This window comes from Micromys minutus (genome assembly GCF_963924665.1).
Source record: "Micromys minutus genome assembly, chromosome: 3".
In the NCBI taxonomy this organism is placed as follows: domain Eukaryota; kingdom Metazoa; phylum Chordata; class Mammalia; order Rodentia; family Muridae; genus Micromys; species Micromys minutus.
In genome coordinates, this window is record NC_137972.1 from 743,693 (window position 1) to 762,689 (window position 18,997).

The 18,997-nt window shown below is 38.3% G+C and overlaps 1 protein-coding gene across 11 annotated transcripts in view; it reads left to right on the forward strand.

The window, feature by feature from the left end:
• CAPRIN2 (caprin family member 2) overlaps positions 1 to 14,742 on the forward strand; it is a gene marked incomplete at its 3' end in the record, with an annotated part of 47,008 nt that extends 32,266 nt beyond the window's left edge. For 3 of the 11 annotated variants that reach the window (XM_080913772.1, XM_080913779.1, XM_080913783.1), the window contains 6 exons: positions 757 to 879; positions 6,641 to 6,809; positions 9,698 to 9,883; positions 11,328 to 11,422; positions 12,224 to 12,287; positions 13,871 to 14,742. In XM_080913772.1, coding sequence (XP_080769898.1) covers positions 757 to 879; positions 6,641 to 6,809; positions 9,698 to 9,883; positions 11,328 to 11,422; positions 12,224 to 12,287; positions 13,871 to 14,439 — 1,206 coding nt within the window. The remainder of the gene's footprint in view (positions 1 to 756; positions 880 to 6,640; positions 6,810 to 9,697; positions 9,884 to 11,327; positions 11,423 to 12,223; positions 12,288 to 13,870) is intronic. The other 8 variants (XM_080913774.1, XM_080913777.1, XM_080913776.1 and 5 more) reach the window with 4 other exon arrangements.
• Between the last annotated feature and the right edge of the window lie 4,255 nt (positions 14,743 to 18,997).

Below are 18,997 nucleotides of genomic sequence, written 5' to 3' on the forward strand. Positions count from 1 at the left end.
TTATTTCTAAATTTCAGCCTTTGCTCTTTGAACAAATCCTTAAGCTGGATAGACATGAATGGGATGAATTTGGGGGGAAATTTAATAACTACATGCTATAATTTTGAAGTGGACTAATAATGAAAATTCATTATAGAATATAAGAAAACATGGATGATTAGTGTTTATAGTGTTCTCTTGCTCTAAATTAAGGTAGTTGGCTTTTTGGCAAAGAAAAAGTGATTTTTTTTCCCCCCAAGTGACCTATAATGGTCTGGTTTATAATCTGGTTGAGATTGGGCTTTATGTCATATTAGTTTGGCTTTATAGGTAATGATTCTTAAATTAGATGATTTTTTTTTTTTTTTTTTTTTTTTAGGCAGAGGACTTCAAAATCCACTATTACTTTTTAAATAAAGAATTAATACTAAGGAACTAAATAACCCAAAGTTTTTCTTAAACTCGGTCTTTGCATGTATTTGGAGTAATAATATTAGATTATTATTTGGAAAATAGTAATTTTGGCAGAACTCTTGGTGCTGGTAGGAACTTGAGAACCCCTGTGTGACACTCTCTTTGTCAGCACCCTATCAAAGCAAATGTACTGTGCATTCTCAGCAGTCTCAATTTGAAATTGTAAGCAAACGCTGCTCTCTGCATTCCTGTGTTCCCATGTCACCCTAAAGAACTTGCTGACTTGTGTCAGCTGGGGGCTTAGTGTAAGTTACCCTCCTGGCATATGGCAAGGATGGCTGATGTTGCATTTCTCCTCCACAGATGGTGGTTCCCCCCTGCAAGCCAGCATCTCCAAATCCTCCCCTGTCAAAGGGCTTCCAGTTACTTCCTGCTAGTGGGAGCTCGGCAGCCATTAGCACAACACCCTTTCAGGCCATGCAGACAGTGAGTAAGGAAGGGAAATGATGGCTGTGGAAGAGCTGAGGTTTCTCCCAAACCTAGCTTTTTTACCAAGTGGAAAGTCTGCTTTCATGTTGCTTTTATTTGGGCTGCTAGAATTTAAATTTGTCACTGTTTGTGACAGTATTAAATCTACAACCTCCAGAATTTTCAAGAAGTATTTTTTTTAAACTGAAAATAGATTTTTTTTCATACAATATATTCTGATTATTGTTTCCCTTTCTCTTATTCTTCTTAGGTCCTTCCACTTACCCTCCTATCCAGGCCACACCTTTTCTATCTCTTTTTCAAAAATAAACAGGCATCTAAGTAGTGATGATAAAGTAAAATAAAATACAATAAAAAACAAACAAATCAGAATATGAGAAAACACTAAATAAGAAAAAGAGCCAAAGAAAAAGCCTAAGAAATGCATTTAGAAGTAGAGACATATATAGAAGTCATGAAAAATCCCCAAACTGGAAGCCATAGTATATATATGTGTGTGTGTGTGTGTGTGTGTGTGTGTGTGTGTACACACACACACACATATGCATGCATGCAAAGGACCTGAAAAGTAGAAAAAAGTATTGTGACTTAACATGATATAGAGAACCTCCAAAGATGATGTTGAGTTTATTTTGTGTTGGCTATTCACTGCTGGGCGTGGGGGCTTAAGAGTGATTTGTTCAAGGACTATTTTTATCAGAGCCTTGTTTCCTCTCTGAAAACTAACAGGCAAAGTTTTGAACCCATGTGAAAAATGAATGTGTTGATCCCAAATATTCCCTCCCCACAAAAGGAATATGTGGGTGGTAAACATTGTTTTGGCAACAGTTATATGTATTATTAATCGTTACTGATACTGCATTACTAAAGGTTCAAAATTTAATAACCTGAAGTAGGAGATAAATTAATTAAAATTCATATACTTTTAGTTTCTGGTTCACAGAGTTTTAGGTTCAGAAAATATATTCTTCTACAAATTGTAGTGTAAAACTTTTTAAAGAGGGTAATATTGCAGGGCCTGGAGAAGTGGCTCAGTGGTTAAGAGCATTTGCTGTTCTTATAGATATCTGTGTGGTGGCTTACAGATGTCTGAAATATTTTATAGCATCCACTGGATCCCATACCCTCTTCTGGCATTTCTGAGCAGCAGCTATAGACATGGTGCACATATTATATGTGAAGCCAATATGTACATACACAAAGAAAAATCTTTAAAAAAGAAAAGAAAGATAATGTGACACTAGATTGTGTATTTTTGGGGGAGAAATCCATTCAGTAAGGGAGTAAGAGTCTTTATTGTTGGTACTCCTGGCTTCACAGCAGCACCTTGGAAATAATGATAGTGGGTGAACAGTGTAGAGCAGGCCCAGTGCAGGGCTGCTGAGCTCAGCAGCAGGAACTCACAAGCCCTCCTACTATGGCTGGACTGCTTGAGTGTCTTCTTGCTTTTCTACTTTCCCTGCAGTTTCATAACATTAGCATCATTTGTTTTTTCTTTTGTCTAATCAAAAGCAGACAGTGGTTCAACACATGATGGAATAGAATCCTTCACCTGGTGTTACCTATTAAAGTACAGTCTAACCTAGTCCACAGGGCTTGTTCCGTGTGGTTTTGTCATAGTGCCTCTTTGTAGATGGCTTCCTGTCTGCTCTCCCACTTTGAAGCCTGCCCACCCAGTTCAAACAGGTTCTGTTGTATTGATTGTCTAGGGGGTTTCTGTCCTACTCTTTACCATTCAGCTCCTGTGTAAGCAACACAGAGACAATAGAGTTTAGTAACAAACTGCTGGTACTCTGCTGGGCAGGTTCTGAGCTATTCTAACCCAACTGAGTCTTACTCTATTCCATGTGTGTCCTCAGGGCAATCTTCTCTTGGTGGTTGATGCTGTCTCATGCGATCTCTTTCTTTTCTTCTCCATTGTCCTCACTTCTGTGGTCCCTACCTGAGATTCCCTCACTCGATCCGAATTTCTGTCCTCTTCTCTCTCCTGCTCAGTTACAGGCTCTAGCTTTTAATTTACCAATCAGGTACTATTGGGGAACATTCTTTGCAGCACATTGGTCAATACAATGCTCATGTCCAGACTGGAGTACAGAACTCCATATCTGAATACACAGCACACAAGACAAACCTCCAACATCTCTCTCTCCCTCTTTAAAACTTTAATAAAAGTGTCTTTCTTTTCTAAACTATATAAAATAAGAACAGTTATGAAAAACTGTTATGTAAGATTGACAGTGTCTAGTCTATTTGTATATATCAATTTAAGTGAAAGTATTCTATTGTCTATTCTGTCTTGGTGAGTTCAGAGTTCTGTACCTAAATCATTTTCTATCATAACTAGTATTACCAACCTAAAAACATTCTTATACATAAACATATTTCTTAAATCCTAAACAAGTTAAGCTTTTATTGTGAGACTATGTAGTCTCAACTCCATCAGAGACTTGAGAAGTGCAGTGTATCTGAGTATACTGGAAATGCAGAACAAACACCTTCCAAAACTAGAATGTCAGAGATATGTGGCTGCCTGTACAGTCCCCCAAATTTCTTTATTGACATTGGAGCATCTTCAGCCTTTTGGCCCAGAATAGCTGATTTTGTTTTGTTGTCTTTTGGTCCATTTTGGAGACTATACTGTCAGCAGTTGAGATAGGATAATTTCTTGTCCAGTGACTGGCTTGCTACTTTTGAAGCAAACTCCATACAGAAGTTCTTCAATGCTTATCATCTTCTTTGAAGTAGAATTGAGGTGCTGCTGAGGCTGATATGTCACATTGTCAAAAAAGCCTTCTTTAAATACCATATTTTGTAGATTTCTGAGGTTTTTGGAGACAGACTCTCTCTCTCTCTCTCTCTCTCTCTCTCTCTCTATCCATCCATCCATCCATCCATCCGTCCATCTTATATTTGAATAGGCAAACATTGTTCCTTTTTAGATATTAACCATATGTTCAACCAAGGGAATATGTTTTGGTAATAAACTATGGTCTAAAATGAACATGAGTTTAATTGATTAACTATTAACTTGTGTTTCTTAATTATCCTAAACAGTTTATAATAGAAGTTTTAAAGGACTAGAACATAACATTGCATTTTAAAGAATTTTATAGGTACAATACATAGTATGTTTTAGCCAAATATAACCTTAATTTCTAGCAATCTGTTCTAATATTCTGGCTCCTTCTCATTCTCTGGCTCATCTGTCTTTACCTCTGTTTTGCTTCTTCACTCTTCAACCTGTCTCAGTAAAACTGTCCTGGCAAAATTGCCTTTTTTTTTTTCCTTTCTGCACGTCAAGTGGCTTCCCTTTCCTCTCTCTTCTCATGAGAGTTGAGCGTATCCTGTTCTGTCAAATCTTTCTGTAATTCATCACTTTGTCTGCCATTCAATTAGATACCACCTTCAAACATGGTTGCTTCCTTTTACTCACTAACTTTACCTTCATTGTTTGGGATTAAAGATGTGTGCTAAGAACTTGCCTATATTACAGCCAGAAGAATTAAAGGTGTGTGCTAAGGTCTGAGCAACACCACAACTAGAAACAGTTCTTTTTTTTTTTTTCAGTAAATAACACAATCTCAGGGTTCACAGTATAATCAAATATTCTGCAACACTTCTCTGATTCTCTGATCAAAATTCAAAACAACATAAGTCTGTGGTTATAAACAAATATTTAGAAATCTGATGGATTTATGAATAAGTATGTCATAAAACACTAACAATAGCTTTTGATGAGGTTTATAGTATCAGGCATGATACCCCTCCTGTGGTACAGGATTCATATCCAGTCAGAAAACAGCGGGTTACTCTATTAAACATTATGCCATGATAGCACCAGTTGGCTTATTTTACCAGGTTGGTATTATAGCATGCAGGGCCCAGTTGAGACTTGATGACTTTTCCTCTGTAGTAGCTCCAATAGCAACTTCTAGCACTATGTAAATTATCAAGAAGGGTGAGAATTTCCTACTCAGTTTTATTTCTCTTATGTCCTGCATCCAAATGAATGGTATCTTCATCAATAGGGGCCTCCTATCTAGTTATGGTAGGCAACCTAATGCAATGGCAATACACTGTTGTTTTGAAGCATTCTTGACTAGTAATTCAGAGGGAGGAATTCCTTGGTTTGGTACTGTTTATTTATACAATACAGGGTTTCACTATAGTCCTGCCTGGCCTGGAACTCCCAATGTAGACCAGGCTGGCTTTAAATTCAGAGATGCTTATGTCTCTCTGCCTTCCAAGTTCTGAGGTCAAAGGCATCCAGTATCATACCCTGATAAAGAAATAATCTCTTTTGTACTGTGTGGAAGCATCATCTGTCAATAAAAAGCTGATGTTCCATTAGCAAAAGGCAGGAAATTGAAGGTGGGAGTTCTGGTAGAGAGATTGGAATTCTGGGAAATAGTCAGAGGCAAGAGATTCACCCCAGACTTAAGGAAGTCAAATGTATCAAACTGTGGAGAGGTATCTAGCCATGTGGCAGACATAGAATAGTTTAAGTAGGTTAAATAAGTTTCGAGCCTGTCATTACCTTGAAGCAACACCAAGTTACCTGGAAGGAGGTAACCTCCAGTGAGACATTATTGAGATCAGACCCAGATAGCTCTCCCACCTCCCTGTGGGGCATGTGTGTGCATGTCTGTTTATCCTTAGGCAGGTAGTTGTAAGCTGTATAATAAAGCTAGGTTAGCAAGAGCTGAAGAGCGAGCTATCATGAAGCATTCCTATATGGTTTCTAAATAGTTTCTTGACTGTGATTGAGTTTCTTGGTGAGATACAATCTTGCATGGGCTAGCAAGCAGGCCCGCTTTCAAGTTTCTGCTTCAGTTCTTGTCCTTACTTGCCTCAGTGATGAACTGTGACTTGGAAGTGTAAGCCATATAAATCGTTTATAAAGAAAATACTGGTCAGAGTTGTTTTTCTTTTTTTTTAATCACAGTAAGAAAAGGCAAATTAGAAGACTCAATGAGATTATAATTCTCAATATTTTCTCCTCCTTGAACCTCTATTCTATTTCTACCTCTATGAAGTTACTTATTCTAGGTCGAAGTAAAACCATATTTTTTTTTCAAAAGCAATATTATTTATTATTATCATTAGCAAAGCCCTACAGCTTGCATATGGAGGTCAGGGGGCAATTCCTACCACCTTTACATGGATTAACTCAGGTTGATAAGGTTGCTCAGTAGGTGTTGTTACCAAGGAGCCATCTCATCTTTTCCCAATTGTTTTGTAACTATTCTCATTCTTTTTATGGCTGAATAATACTTAATGTACTTGTCTCATTTCATTTAGATTTTTTGATGTTTTACCACTAGAAATAATGTCACTAAGCTCATACCTGTTCAAGACTTGACTTTTACTTCTTTGGGAGGATATCTAGACATGAAACTGGTGGGTTTATGTGTATCTTCAGAAGGGCCTGTCATCTGTCTTCCACATTGTACCGTTTTACCTTTCCAGCAGTAATGAGATTAAAGCTTCCCTTGCTCCCTGTTTAGTCTTGCTTTCCATCTTTTGACAATGGTGGGCCCAGTGGGTAAGAAGTGATATCCCGAGTGGTCTTGGTTTACATTTTCCTAATGACTAAGGATGATCAGGCTTTTTTGTTATTAGTTGTTTGTTGTCTTTGGAGAAATATCTGTTCAAATCCTTTGTCTATCTAGTACCTTAGGATCTGGTAGAGTTGTACAGATGTTATTGAGGCACTTCTGAGCCGTACCCACCGGCTTTGTGTGCTCTTTCTTTTAAGGTGTTTAATGTTAATGCACCTCTGCCTCCACGGAAAGAACAAGAAATGAAAGAGTCTCCTTATTCATCTGGCTACAATCAAAGTTTTACTTCATCAAGTACACAGACAGTATCCCAGTGCCAGCTCCCAGCTGTACACATAGAACAGACAACCCAACCTCCAGAGACTGGTAAGAATTCTGCATATATTCTTTATAAATACCACATGCTACCTTGGTGCTTTATGGAGCACCCTCTATAGTCCTTCTGAAGACTTAGACAGTAGCTTTTTAAGGAAACAGTCCCTTACAGCTGTAAGCATTCTTTTTTTTTTTTTTTTTTTTTTTTTAATGTATCTCTGGTAGTCAGAAGTATTTGATGTCTTTTACTCTGTTTAGTTAAGGTTACCTCTAGTAGTGAATTAGTTGAACCACTTTGGCTCCCAGAGGGTCTCATGTGCATATGCACTGCATCTTCCCAAGAGCTCTGTGGATTCTTGAATGAAAGATACACAAACACTAGCTAATTTTTATATGCCTTGACTAGCTCAGGGGCTGGGCACTTCAAAACTTCCACTCGGCTAGCACACATTTCCCTCCTGTATACCAAGCTTTTAAAATCTATATTTGATGTTTGCTACCCTGTTGCCTTCTGGGAAGCCCCCTCGAGGGGCTACATTCCCTTTTGACCTACATTGTTGAATGGTTTCTCTCCTGCAGCTCTTAAATCTGATTCCTCTGCTTCTGAGTCATGGCGAGTCTGCTCTTTCTCCCCTCTTTCCTGATCCCTTGCCCGTGCAATCTCAAAGTCCTGCCCAGCCATCAGTTGTATGACAATTCCTAAATTATCAATTGAAGCCAGGTGGGAATAGGGACCCTAAGGTCTGGAAGCGTGGCTTTTGGGAGCCAAAATAAAACAAAACATTAGAACCAGTTTCCAGCATTTACCTACTAATTTAACTTTTGAGTCTCTTTTTGTCTTATTTTTGTTTTTTTCAAGAGAGGGTTTCTCTGTGTAGCCATGGGTATCCTGGAACTTGCTTTGTTGACCAGACTGGTCTTGAACTCAGAGATCTCCTTGCTTTTATCTCCCAAGGATTTAAGTTGTATACCACTGTGCCTGGCTCTTGGCCTTTTTTTAATTTTATGAATGTTTTGCTTGCATGTATGTCTCTACCACATATGTGCCTGATGCCCTCAAAAGTCAGAAAAAGACATCAGCTCTCCTGCACCTGGAGTTATAGATGAGTGTGAGTTATCACAAGGGTACTGGAGATGGAACTAAGTCCTCTGTAAGAGAAACAAGGACTCTTAACTGTTGAGAGCTCATTCATGTGTGTATGTATGTGTGCCATATGTGTATGGAGGCCAGAAGAGGTTGGTGGGTCTCCTTGAGCTAGACAGTTGTGACCTGCCTGCTGTGGGTGCTGGGGGTCCTCTGAAAGAGATGTTGACCCATCTCTCTGGTCCCCTAATTTGAACTGTGAAGAGGTAGAACTTGAGTAGCTGCTTTAGCTTTGTTGGCTCTTGATTTTAAGTTTGATTGCTTTGGTCACCTAGACAGAGGCTAAGCTGGACAGGGCTTCTAGATACTCTGGTAAAGATATGAAGCTGTTGCTTTATATTGTGTTACCCTATAAGTACAGATGATGTGTTTTATAGAAAGTAAAACCTAAAGTGAGGATAAATGCTATTGTACTGTTAGCTCATAGATAGTTTTAATCTTGTAAAGCTGTTTGGAATGCTGGAAGCATAGTAACCTTTTAAATTTTTGTTTATTTCCTTTTTAAAAATTTCCTACCTTTTTTCTTAATACAGAAGCACTGGTAGGTTTGTAGTGTTGGCATTGAAGCCCTTAACATGCTGAGCAAATGAGCTGAGACTCTGGGTGCTTTTTCATTTAGTGGTGAGAAGTTAAGTGGAATCCCACACCTTGCTATGGAGGTACTCATTCTGCTGTTACTGTATGGCTAAAACAGAGGCACTTTACTTAACAGACATTGTGGCCATAGTCTTTCTCAATGCTGAATTCCAGTAAGATTATATACTCATGGCCCGGGGAATGTAGTTCAGCTATAAAGTGTTTGCTTAACATACAAGAAGTCCCAGGATTCATCTTTAACACTGGCATCAACTGGGCATAATGGAAGATGCCTATAATCCTAAAACCTAAGAGTTGGAGACGGTAAGAACGTCATGGTTATCCTTGACTACATAACAAGCTCAAGACCAGCCTGTGCTACATGAGACACCCCCCACTGCACTACCCCCAAAACGATTAGGATTTTCTTTTATTTTTTGATCTGGAATATTTAGCTTGAGATGTCTTACTTTGTAGCCCTAGTGTATCAGGAACTTGTAGTGTAGACTAGTATATCTCAAAGCCAGAGACACTCAGCTGTCTCTGTCTCCAAGTACTGATGTTAAAGAGACACTTCACCATTCTTAACATTTTTATATCTTGTGAAAGTAGGGGCTTTTCTATGCCCATTCTTGCTCTGAATAACATCATGGAAACCTATATTTATTTATTATAAGTTTTAGGCATAATAGCTAGATGTGTTCTAGGCTATTCTAACTCAATAATGCTGGTCTAGCCTACTTAACAGCCATATAGCCTGTTACCTGCCATCTTAGTCTCTCCTGGCACCTCCTTCTTTGTTCATGTCCCAGTGATGACTCCCCTGGTCCCCACTTGAAACTCTCTCTCTGGGCCCAGGATAGCCTTCCTCTCCTGCCCAGCAATAGGTGGCTCATCCCTTTATTTGGCCAATCAGAAGATGGTGAAGAACACCCTGCCTACCTCATATACTTGTTCTGCTTTAACTTATTCCATATAACCCCTGGAAAGCTCATTTATACCGTGACATGTGCCAGATTTTTTCCTCTTTATACCTGAGTAATACCCTGTTTCTCATATATGCTCATATATAATAAGTATGTTTTAAAGGGAAAATATGTTAGAGGTTTTGATATATATTTTATATATATAAAATATATCAGTATATTTTTATATATATGGACAACATGTGGCCTTTGTTATCATTTAATTCTTGGACTCTAAATTGTTTTCTCTTAAGCTGCAGGTTACTATCCTGATGGAACTGTTCAAGTAAACAATGGCAGCCTTGCCTTTTACCCAGCACCCACAAGTATGTTTCCCAGACCTGCTCAGCCATTTATCAGTACTCGGGGGGCTCTGAGAGGATGTTCACGTGGAGGGAGGTTACTAATGAATCCCTATCGGTCTCCTGGTGGCTACAAAGGTATACTTTGAATCTAGTGTACTAAATTATTTTAATCTATATATTCACTTGACTGACTTTTGACTTTTCTCTTGTTCTTTTTGTCATTCCTATTTAGAATTGTTTATTAGTAGATGAAAAGTTTTTTACTTATGCTCTTAAGCATTGAGTTATCTCTCCAGCACTCCAGTACTCTGGTATACTTATTCTCTATACAGACCTAACTTTCTGTATGCAAAGAGGATTAATCCTGTTGAAGAAGGGAGGTTGATCAGCCTGGCTTTCATGTGGGATTTTGATTTTCATGTTTGAATTGTAGTTTTTCTTTTACTGATTGGTTTAACTCTTAAAATATGTCATAATTAGACAAAGCTCATTTGCAGGTTACTTTCAAACTATACTGCAGATAACAAGAGAACTTGAGTCCACATAGTGGGCTGCTAAGGTTTAGTTATGGTTTTAAGTATTGTGATGGCAGTGTGATATTAGCTTGATATTAGGTTGTTAGTGCCTAGTTACATTAGCCCCATCTTTGCCCAACTACAACTCGTGTTTCAACAGTATTAGAAATCAGGAGAAAATACTGGGTGTGGTGGTACATGCTTTTAATCCAGCATGTGGGAGGCAGAGGCATGTGGATTTCTGAGTGTGAGACCAGTCTGGTCTATATATTGAGTTCTAGGACAGCCAGGATTACACAGAAAAACTGTGTCTTGAAAAACCAAAATAAATAAGTAAGTAAATAAACAGCTAGCAGAATTATGTGTGTTTTGCTGTAGAAACATTTTAGTATGTTTTTACTTAAAGACACACATCTTTTTTGCTGATCCATGGTGCTAGCTAGATAGGCAAGTACTATATGGTCTCTGTACTTCATGGAAGCTCCAGAGTATCTGACAGGACAAGCAATGGCATGATAAACAGTACAAGAAATAAAGCCGCTTGGGTGCAGCCTTGGGGCTCATCCTTTTGGAGGTGCTTCTCATGCAGTGGGAATCGTGCTGGAAAAAGTAGGGGTTGAGGCCAAACAGCCAGATTCTGCTGTTAGAAAATATGTCAGGGTGCAGCTCATCAAGAATGACAGGATGATCACAGCATTTGTGCCCATTGATGGCTGCTTGAACTTCATTGAGGAAAATGATGATGTTCTTGCTGTTGGATTTAGTCAAAAAGGTCATGCTGTATGTGATAGTCTTGGAGTCCTACTTTAAGTTGTTAAAGTAGCCATTGTTTCTCCATTGACAAGAAGGAAAGACTAAAACTATAAATTTTGACAATGGAGAACACAGTAATAAAACTTCATAGTCTTAGACAAACAGCAACAACAACAAAAGAAGATGTATATCTAATGCTGACATTGTAAGATCTGCCCACTTTTTCCCTCTCCAGTTTAACTTTTAAAGCCACAGAGTTTTTTGGACTTCACTTCCTATCATTTTATGTATGTTGTTTGTTTATTCATTAGGTTTTGATAGTTACAGAGGACTTCCTTCAGCTTCAAGTGGGAATTACAGCCAGCTGCAGGCTAGAGAATATTCTGGAACACCTTACTCTCAAAGGGTAAGTAGGAATACTGCTGCTACTAAACTGTGGAACAGTTGTGGATATTGGACATGAACATTTTTCCTGTCATCAAGTGAGGATGGAATTGAAAGGACTGTAATTGTGTTCATATAAGTTCATGTACTATTCCACTTTATAGGAAGAGGGTTTGTGGCCACACAGCAAGTAAATGGGATAAAAATAGGATTGCAAAAATGCTCTTCTAAACTTCCAAGCTTGTGTTTCTTGTAGTGTTACTAAATTGCCTTCAACTTAACTTACCCATTATATAGAGCAGAGTTCATCTTTACAAGTTCAACTGTTTTGTTTATTTGGATTTGATCACTCAGCAAATTTTCTTATCTGACAAGACATTGCATTTTAGCAAACTTTGTAAACTTTCTATCATATTTAGATTAACATATCACACTAGTATTTTTCTTTTAAAACTTTGTTTTATTTGTGTGTGTGTGTGTGTGTGTGTGTGTGTGTGTGTAGACACCATGGTATATGTATAGAGGTTAGAGGAAAATTTGTAGGCATGGATTATCTGTCATGTAGATTCTGGGGATTCAGTTAGGCTTGGTGACAACTGTTTTCATATCTAAGACTTCTCTCTGTCCTTAGTTTTTACATTGATTTACAGTCTGGGTCGTATTGAAGAATTTATGTGCTCTTGAAGATGAATGACAAAGGCCATTGTCTGCTTCCATGATTACTCAGCCCTGTACTTGTTACATAGTGTTCGCTAGATGTTACTTAATAAATATGTATCTTTAGTTTTTGTGCCAAGTTAAAATATTCATGTATTCATTTCAGGATAATTTTCAGCAGTGTTATAAAAGATCAGGGACATCTAGTGGTCTTCCATCAAATTCAAGAGGTAAGGGTACTTATCTGCATAGACTTACCTAAAACATGCTTTTATTTCACTGTATCCTCTACAACTTCTTTCTAACGCATGATGCTTCCACCATTCATCTACTGAAGTTTTCGGTTTCAGTGCTAACCAGTATGGAATGAGGCAGTAGACTACTAGGAAGGGTATGAACACTGTCAGTCTAGTTGTGTATGTTTTCTAAAAAGTTTTTTTCTTTACATGACCATAATTTGACTTTTGATATAATTTTCTATGCTAAGTTTAGGTTGAGTCTGATGATTCAGATTGATGGTTTAAATTTTTTTTTAGATTTGTTCTTTTATGTGTGTTTTACCTACATGGATGTGTGTATCACATGCATGCTTGGTGGTGCCTTTGGAGGTCAGAAGAAGGAATTATATCCTCTGGAAATGGAGTTACAGATGGTTGTAGCCCACCATGTGGGTGCTGGGAACGGATCCCAGGTCCTCTGTAAGAGCTACAGAGGCAGTGAGAGACTGTCTCAAAAAATAAGGTCGATAGGGACCAAGGAAGCTATATGATGCAAACTTCTGGACTTTATATGTATGCATATGGGCACCCACACTTACATGTTCACACATATATAATTTTATAACATTTTTAAGTTGGAATGAGAACCAAGCATTTATCTTGGGGCTTAGTCCTGTTAGGACATTTCTGAATGACTAGTAGTTGGTACTTCTATGTCTTTTTAGCTAATCTTAAATTTTCTTGAGCTTTTTAATATTATTTACTTTGTATAGAAAATAGTTACTGAAAAATTAGATGACTATGCTCATTGTAACTAGTAAGATTTTAATGTATACTATCAAACCTTTAAAAGAAAATCAAGTACTGACAAAAATGTATTTATATACTTTTATGCAAAAATGCTTAAAATCTGTATATTTATCTTTGTTTTTTAAAATAAAGTCATTTAATTAAAAAAATTAGATGAATGAGAATTATGGAAGTAAGATAAGTAAAAAATGCCCAAAAATGTTTTTAGTTTTCTGATATTGATGAGTTTTGGTAAGCTACTCAATTTTGGGAGGACAGTGCATTTTCTTGACCTTTAAAAAATAGCAATCATACTACTCAGCTATTAGAAACAGTGACTTTACGAAATTCCTAGGCAAATGGATGGAACTAGAGAATATCATCCTAAATGAGGTAACCCAGTCACAAATGAACATGTATGATATACAGTCACTGATAATTGGAGACTAGCCTTAGAAAACTCTGAATACCCAAGAAACAACTCTCAGACCATATGAAGCTCAAAAAGAAGGAAGGCCAAAATGTGGAAGCCTCTGTCCTTCTTAGAAAAGAAAAAGAAATAGGAAAAAAATGTGTATTCATCATATATTATTATGTAACAAAATTTGTGAGGTATAATATTTTATAAAATAAATGAATTAATAAAAAGAAAACAATAAAAAATAGCAATCAACACAAGAATACCTAGGACCTTCTGATTATGTTTTTATTGCTTTTGTTTTGGACTCTTGTGTTTCAGTAGTTAACGTTAAATGTCCTGTCAAAGCTAAGGCCTCACTGAAAAACTCACTGTTATTAATGAACAGCAGGGTGGAGCGACTCCTCTCAGGTGAGCAGCCCAGAGAGAGACAGCGAGACTTTTAACAGTGGAGACTCTGGGCTAGGAGACTCCCGGAGCATGACCCCAGTGGATGTGCCAGTGACAAGCCCAGCAGCCGCCATCCTGCCAGTACACGTCTATCCCCTGCCTCAGCAAATGCGAGTTGCCTTCTCAGCTGCCAGAACATCCAATCTGGCTCCTGGAACTTTAGACCAACCTATTGTGTTTGATCTTCTCCTGAACAACTTGGGAGAGACCTTTGATCTTCAGCTTGGTAGATTCAATTGCCCAGTGAATGGCACTTACGTGTTCATTTTTCACATGCTGAAGCTGGCTGTGAATGTACCGCTGTATGTCAACCTCATGAAGAATGAGGAGGTCTTGGTGTCAGCCTATGCCAATGATGGTGCTCCAGACCATGAGACAGCAAGCAACCATGCTATTCTCCAGCTCCTCCAGGGAGACCAGATATGGTTGCGCTTACACAGGGGAGCAATTTATGGAAGTAGTTGGAAATACTCTACATTTTCAGGCTATCTTCTTTATCAAGATTGAAATTCAGTTCATAGTAAAAGAATGAAGTTCTCACTAGTGGATCTAAGGAAAAGTAGTCCTTGCCCTGGTGATTGACTGGTTGGGGAAAATATTTTTGTTCCTAGAGAAAGAAGGGGAGGTCCTTCCTTTTTTGTTTTCCTTTTTATGTGAAGACTTTGAAGCAGGATGATAAGTAGCACTAATCTGGCACTTTATAAATTGTGATGTGGCCTTGCTAGTCATACAGCAAATGTGTATTGTTTGCACTTAACCCTGAACTGTTAGTGGTCAGCTTACTGAACTGAATGCCTCAACTTCAGACAAGTTACCATGCCTCATTGTGCCTCAATAAAAAGTTTAAACTGCACGGCCAGTTGTTTCTGTTTACATAAACATTTGATTGAGAGGTAAGAATTTATATCACTGAAAACTTTGGAATCAGTGGGTTCATGGTGTTAGTTTTAAAGAAGACTTTATATTGTCTAGGTCCCTCTAGGGTCACTTTTCTCTGATGTGTATTTATCTCATTTATTAAAAGCTGGATGTAGCTGAGCAACAGTGGCACAAACCTTTAATCCCAGCACTGGGAGGCAGAGGCAGATGGATCTTTGAGTTCGAGGTCAGACTGGTCTACAGATCAAATTCTAGGACAGCTAAGACTACAAAGAGAAATCCTGTTTAAAAAATAAAACAAGATGGATCTTTTCCACTGGCCAAACTGTATATTCTCCTGGAACATGTTATGACTTCCTTGCCATAGGGCATATTCTCCATTTAGCTACATTTTGTTGTCTGCTGTGTGTATTAAAACAAGGTATAGTAAGAGATGCACATGTGTACTCTGTTCTTAGTAAAATGCTGGGTTTAAATATATGGACAAAGTACTGAGTAACCAAAAAGTTTAGACTTTTTGTTTATATCTTGCCTCTGCTACTCCTAATTAACCTTGGGCTAGTTATTTTACCTCTAGGATTGAGCTCTCTTTTCCTCCTTCCTTCCCTCTCTCTTGTTTTTAAAGACTGTCTTCCCATGCATATATGGGATCAGTGTAATGGGGCAGTTGTGAAATTTTACTAAGGACATATCTAAATACTTAACATAGTGCCTGGCACATAAATATAATGTGCTATAGTTTCCCCTTTTCATTTTTTATAGTTTATATTTAAATCTCTTAGTTATTAACTATTTTATTTCTAAGTTCCTATAAGGAGCTATTGTCAGAAGTACTTTGTTACTATATTTAGAAATATGTGAAGGACTGGAGAAACATTTTCAATTATCAATTAATGCTGCTCATCTGCCAAGGCAGAAAGTTGTTTTGATTTTTAATTTTCAAGCCCAGAATACAAAGTAGACAGAGAAGGCACTGGTATGATTGGATAAATGACAGCAGATCAGTGTGCAGAAGCAGCTGGTTTACCAGGTCCATGAGGTCTTTCTCAAGCCTTTAGTTTAGCCCTTCCTCATCACCACAGAACCAACACATTTACAATATCGTTGGCAACCCTATTCTTTCAGGTTAAGTCCAGTTAACAATAGATCTGCTGGCTAGGTTTTCCCCTGTCTAGAAGTTGTCTGGAACTTCCTATGTGTACCACGCTGTCCTGTAAGTTACAGAAATCTGTCTGTCTCTGCCTCTCAAGCTCTTGAATTACAGGTTATCCCTTGGCACTTGGGATTTGAACTGAAATTCTTATGAATGAACAGCAAGCATTTCTCCCAATAAGTCGTCTCTCCAGCCCAGATTGGTTATTTTAAAATGCCTTCCTTCTTTAATCTGGAAGTTTGTCACATTTTTTGGGGGGTGGGTGGGGGGGGAGTCTGCTCAGGGATTCTGGTCAGTTTTGCTATTTTAAGGGATATTGCTGCTGACATTAATATAGTACTGAAGTTTTTATAATTATAAGCCATGGCTTTTACCAGGCACCATGATACATAGTCCTGCTAAGGTAAACCCTTTTAGAATAGAGGGGCTCACGCATAATCTAGATAATACTTACTGACAGATAATGTGGTTTTAAATGTGCTCTAGGAAACTTGCAACATTTATTGTTTTAAATTAGATGAGATCAAATGCATTCTGGGTGTTGTGGCCATGGATGGTTGGTTGTGTTTTGAGATGGTCTCATGCATTCTAGGCTGTCCTCAAACTTATTCTATATCTGAGGTTGGCCCTGGACTCATGGCCCCTCTAGTTCTACCACTTCCAGTGCAGGTGTTATAGACTTGCACTATCATGTCTGGTTCTAGGTAGTTTTCAGCTCTGGGCTCTAGCTTTCATTTTCTCTATACCATATGAGCCACTAACAGATTAGTAAGTGAACTGCGGTCCACAGACAGGGTGTTTGAATGGCTAAGGTGTTAAATACTTAAAAAGGGTATAGTGGCAGTGCCTAGATAAACATTACTTAGGTATTTTAAACTGTGAGCATGTCAGTTATTTATACCTTGAGCCGTAGCCCCAGCAGGACAATTCATAAGATCTGGGTATAGAGCTGACATTTATGACTTTACCTGTTTTTTCCTTTCTCTTCCCATGCCGGCTTTTCTGAGAGGGGAAAACAGGTTTTCCAGTTACTCATGAGATGTTGCATAAGCAAAGACAGAATAAGGTAGCTTTCAGTTAAAACAGACTGCATTTGTAACAGTTAACACTTAATGGGCATGCCTATATTTGTCTCATTAAGTCCTCATAAAAGTTTTTGGACAGGATAGTCAAGTCAACAAAGTGAGGGCATTTTTAAATGTAGATATACTTGTATGTAAAGTAATACAAAAATAAGGGATGCATAATGAACCATAGGTAAGTTAAATTATAGTTAAAGACAAGTCATTTAAAGTGTGATGAGAGCAAAGTTTGAGCTTACAGTTTTATGCTGACTTTTCCTGTTGTCTTTAGTTTAATAACATTGTCTTTAATGAATACTCTAATTTGACTTTTATTGCTGTAACAAAAATTCTGACCAATAGCAACTTGGGGAGGAAAGGGTTTATTTTATCTTACAACTCTAGGTCACAGTCCCTCATGAAGTAAGGGCAGGAATTTAAGGCAGGGACCTGGAGGTGGGACCTGAACCAGAGGCTGTGGAGTAATGCCACTTATTGGCTTGCCCTCATAGGTCACTTACCTGCCAAAGAATGGCACTACATGTTGTGGGCTTGACCCTTTGGGCACATTATGTCACTCTTTAATCAAGAAAATCTTCACAGACTTGCTTGTAGGCTAGTCCAATAGATGCATTTGAGGCTTCCTCTTTTAGTTTGAGTCAAGTTGATAAAGGGCTACCCAGCACATTGAATGTACCCCAAAGGTAGGAAAATTTCATGGGAAAATTGGATTTTAAATTATGTATTTTATTTATTTAGAGGCAATTATAGGATCATGTGTAGTTGTAGGAAATAAGATGGATTCCAGGAAATCTAACATGTTACAAAACTATAGTCTGATATCACAGCCAGTACAATTGACCCCTTGTCAACTTGACAAACAAACACATCATAATTAAGCCTCAACCCCTACTTTCTTGTTCATCCCCAAGATCTAAATAACCTTAAGCATCCCACAGTCTTTACAAATTCTTACATATTAAAATTACAATATCTTTAAAATATCCAGTCTCTTTTAAAGTCAAAGTCTTTTTACAATTAAAAGTCTCTTAACTATGGGCTCCACTTCTTCCCTCAAGAGGGAAAGATATCAGGGCATTGTCACAATCAAAAGCAAAATCAATCTGTCTGCGATCCACTCATGAACCACTTGGGTCCTCCAATGGCTTGGGTCACTTCTCCAGCTCGGCCCTTTGTAGCACACACTTGTCTTCTAGGCTCCAGCTGCCTGCTCTCCACTGCCATGGCTGTTCTTGGTGGTCATCTCATGGTACTGGCATCTCCAAAACACTACTGTCAGTCCTGGGGCACTAGTTGCAACTGAGGCTGCACCTTCACCATTGGCCTTCCATGGCCTCTCACAGTGCCGAGCCTCAGCTGCTCTTCATGACCCCTTCATTCCTTCAAAACCAGTACCACTTGGGTGACTTTTACACATTACCAAGTCCAGCCATAGCACGAGGCACAATCTTGGCTATTTCTGGAACACATCTTCTTTGTGCTCTCAGAAAACAGTTCCCAGAAGATTTCACCTCAATGATTCTGGTCTCTTCTTAATCACCACTAATTTCTTAGCTCCAGTTGACCAGCATCAATAGTCCCAGTAATGCAAAAGGTTTTGCTTTAGTAGTTCTGGTGTCGTTAATCACAGTTGATTCTTCAGCCCTAGCTAACCAAAACCACAGAACCTTCACAATCAAAACAGCAACAGCCCTGATAATCTTCCCTCTGAAATATCAGCCAGGCCTCCATCTTCTGCACTGTTCTTAACATTATCTTAAGCTCCTATAGAACATCCTACAGATCTCTTAATATCTTAATGGCTCTTCTAGTTCAAAGTTCCAAAGTCCTTCCACAGTCTTCCCCAAAACATGGTCAAGTTGTCCCAGGAATACACTGAGATGGCTCAGTGGTTAAGGGTAGTGGCTGCTCATCCAGAGGATCTGGTTTTAATTTTTAGCACCCACATGCT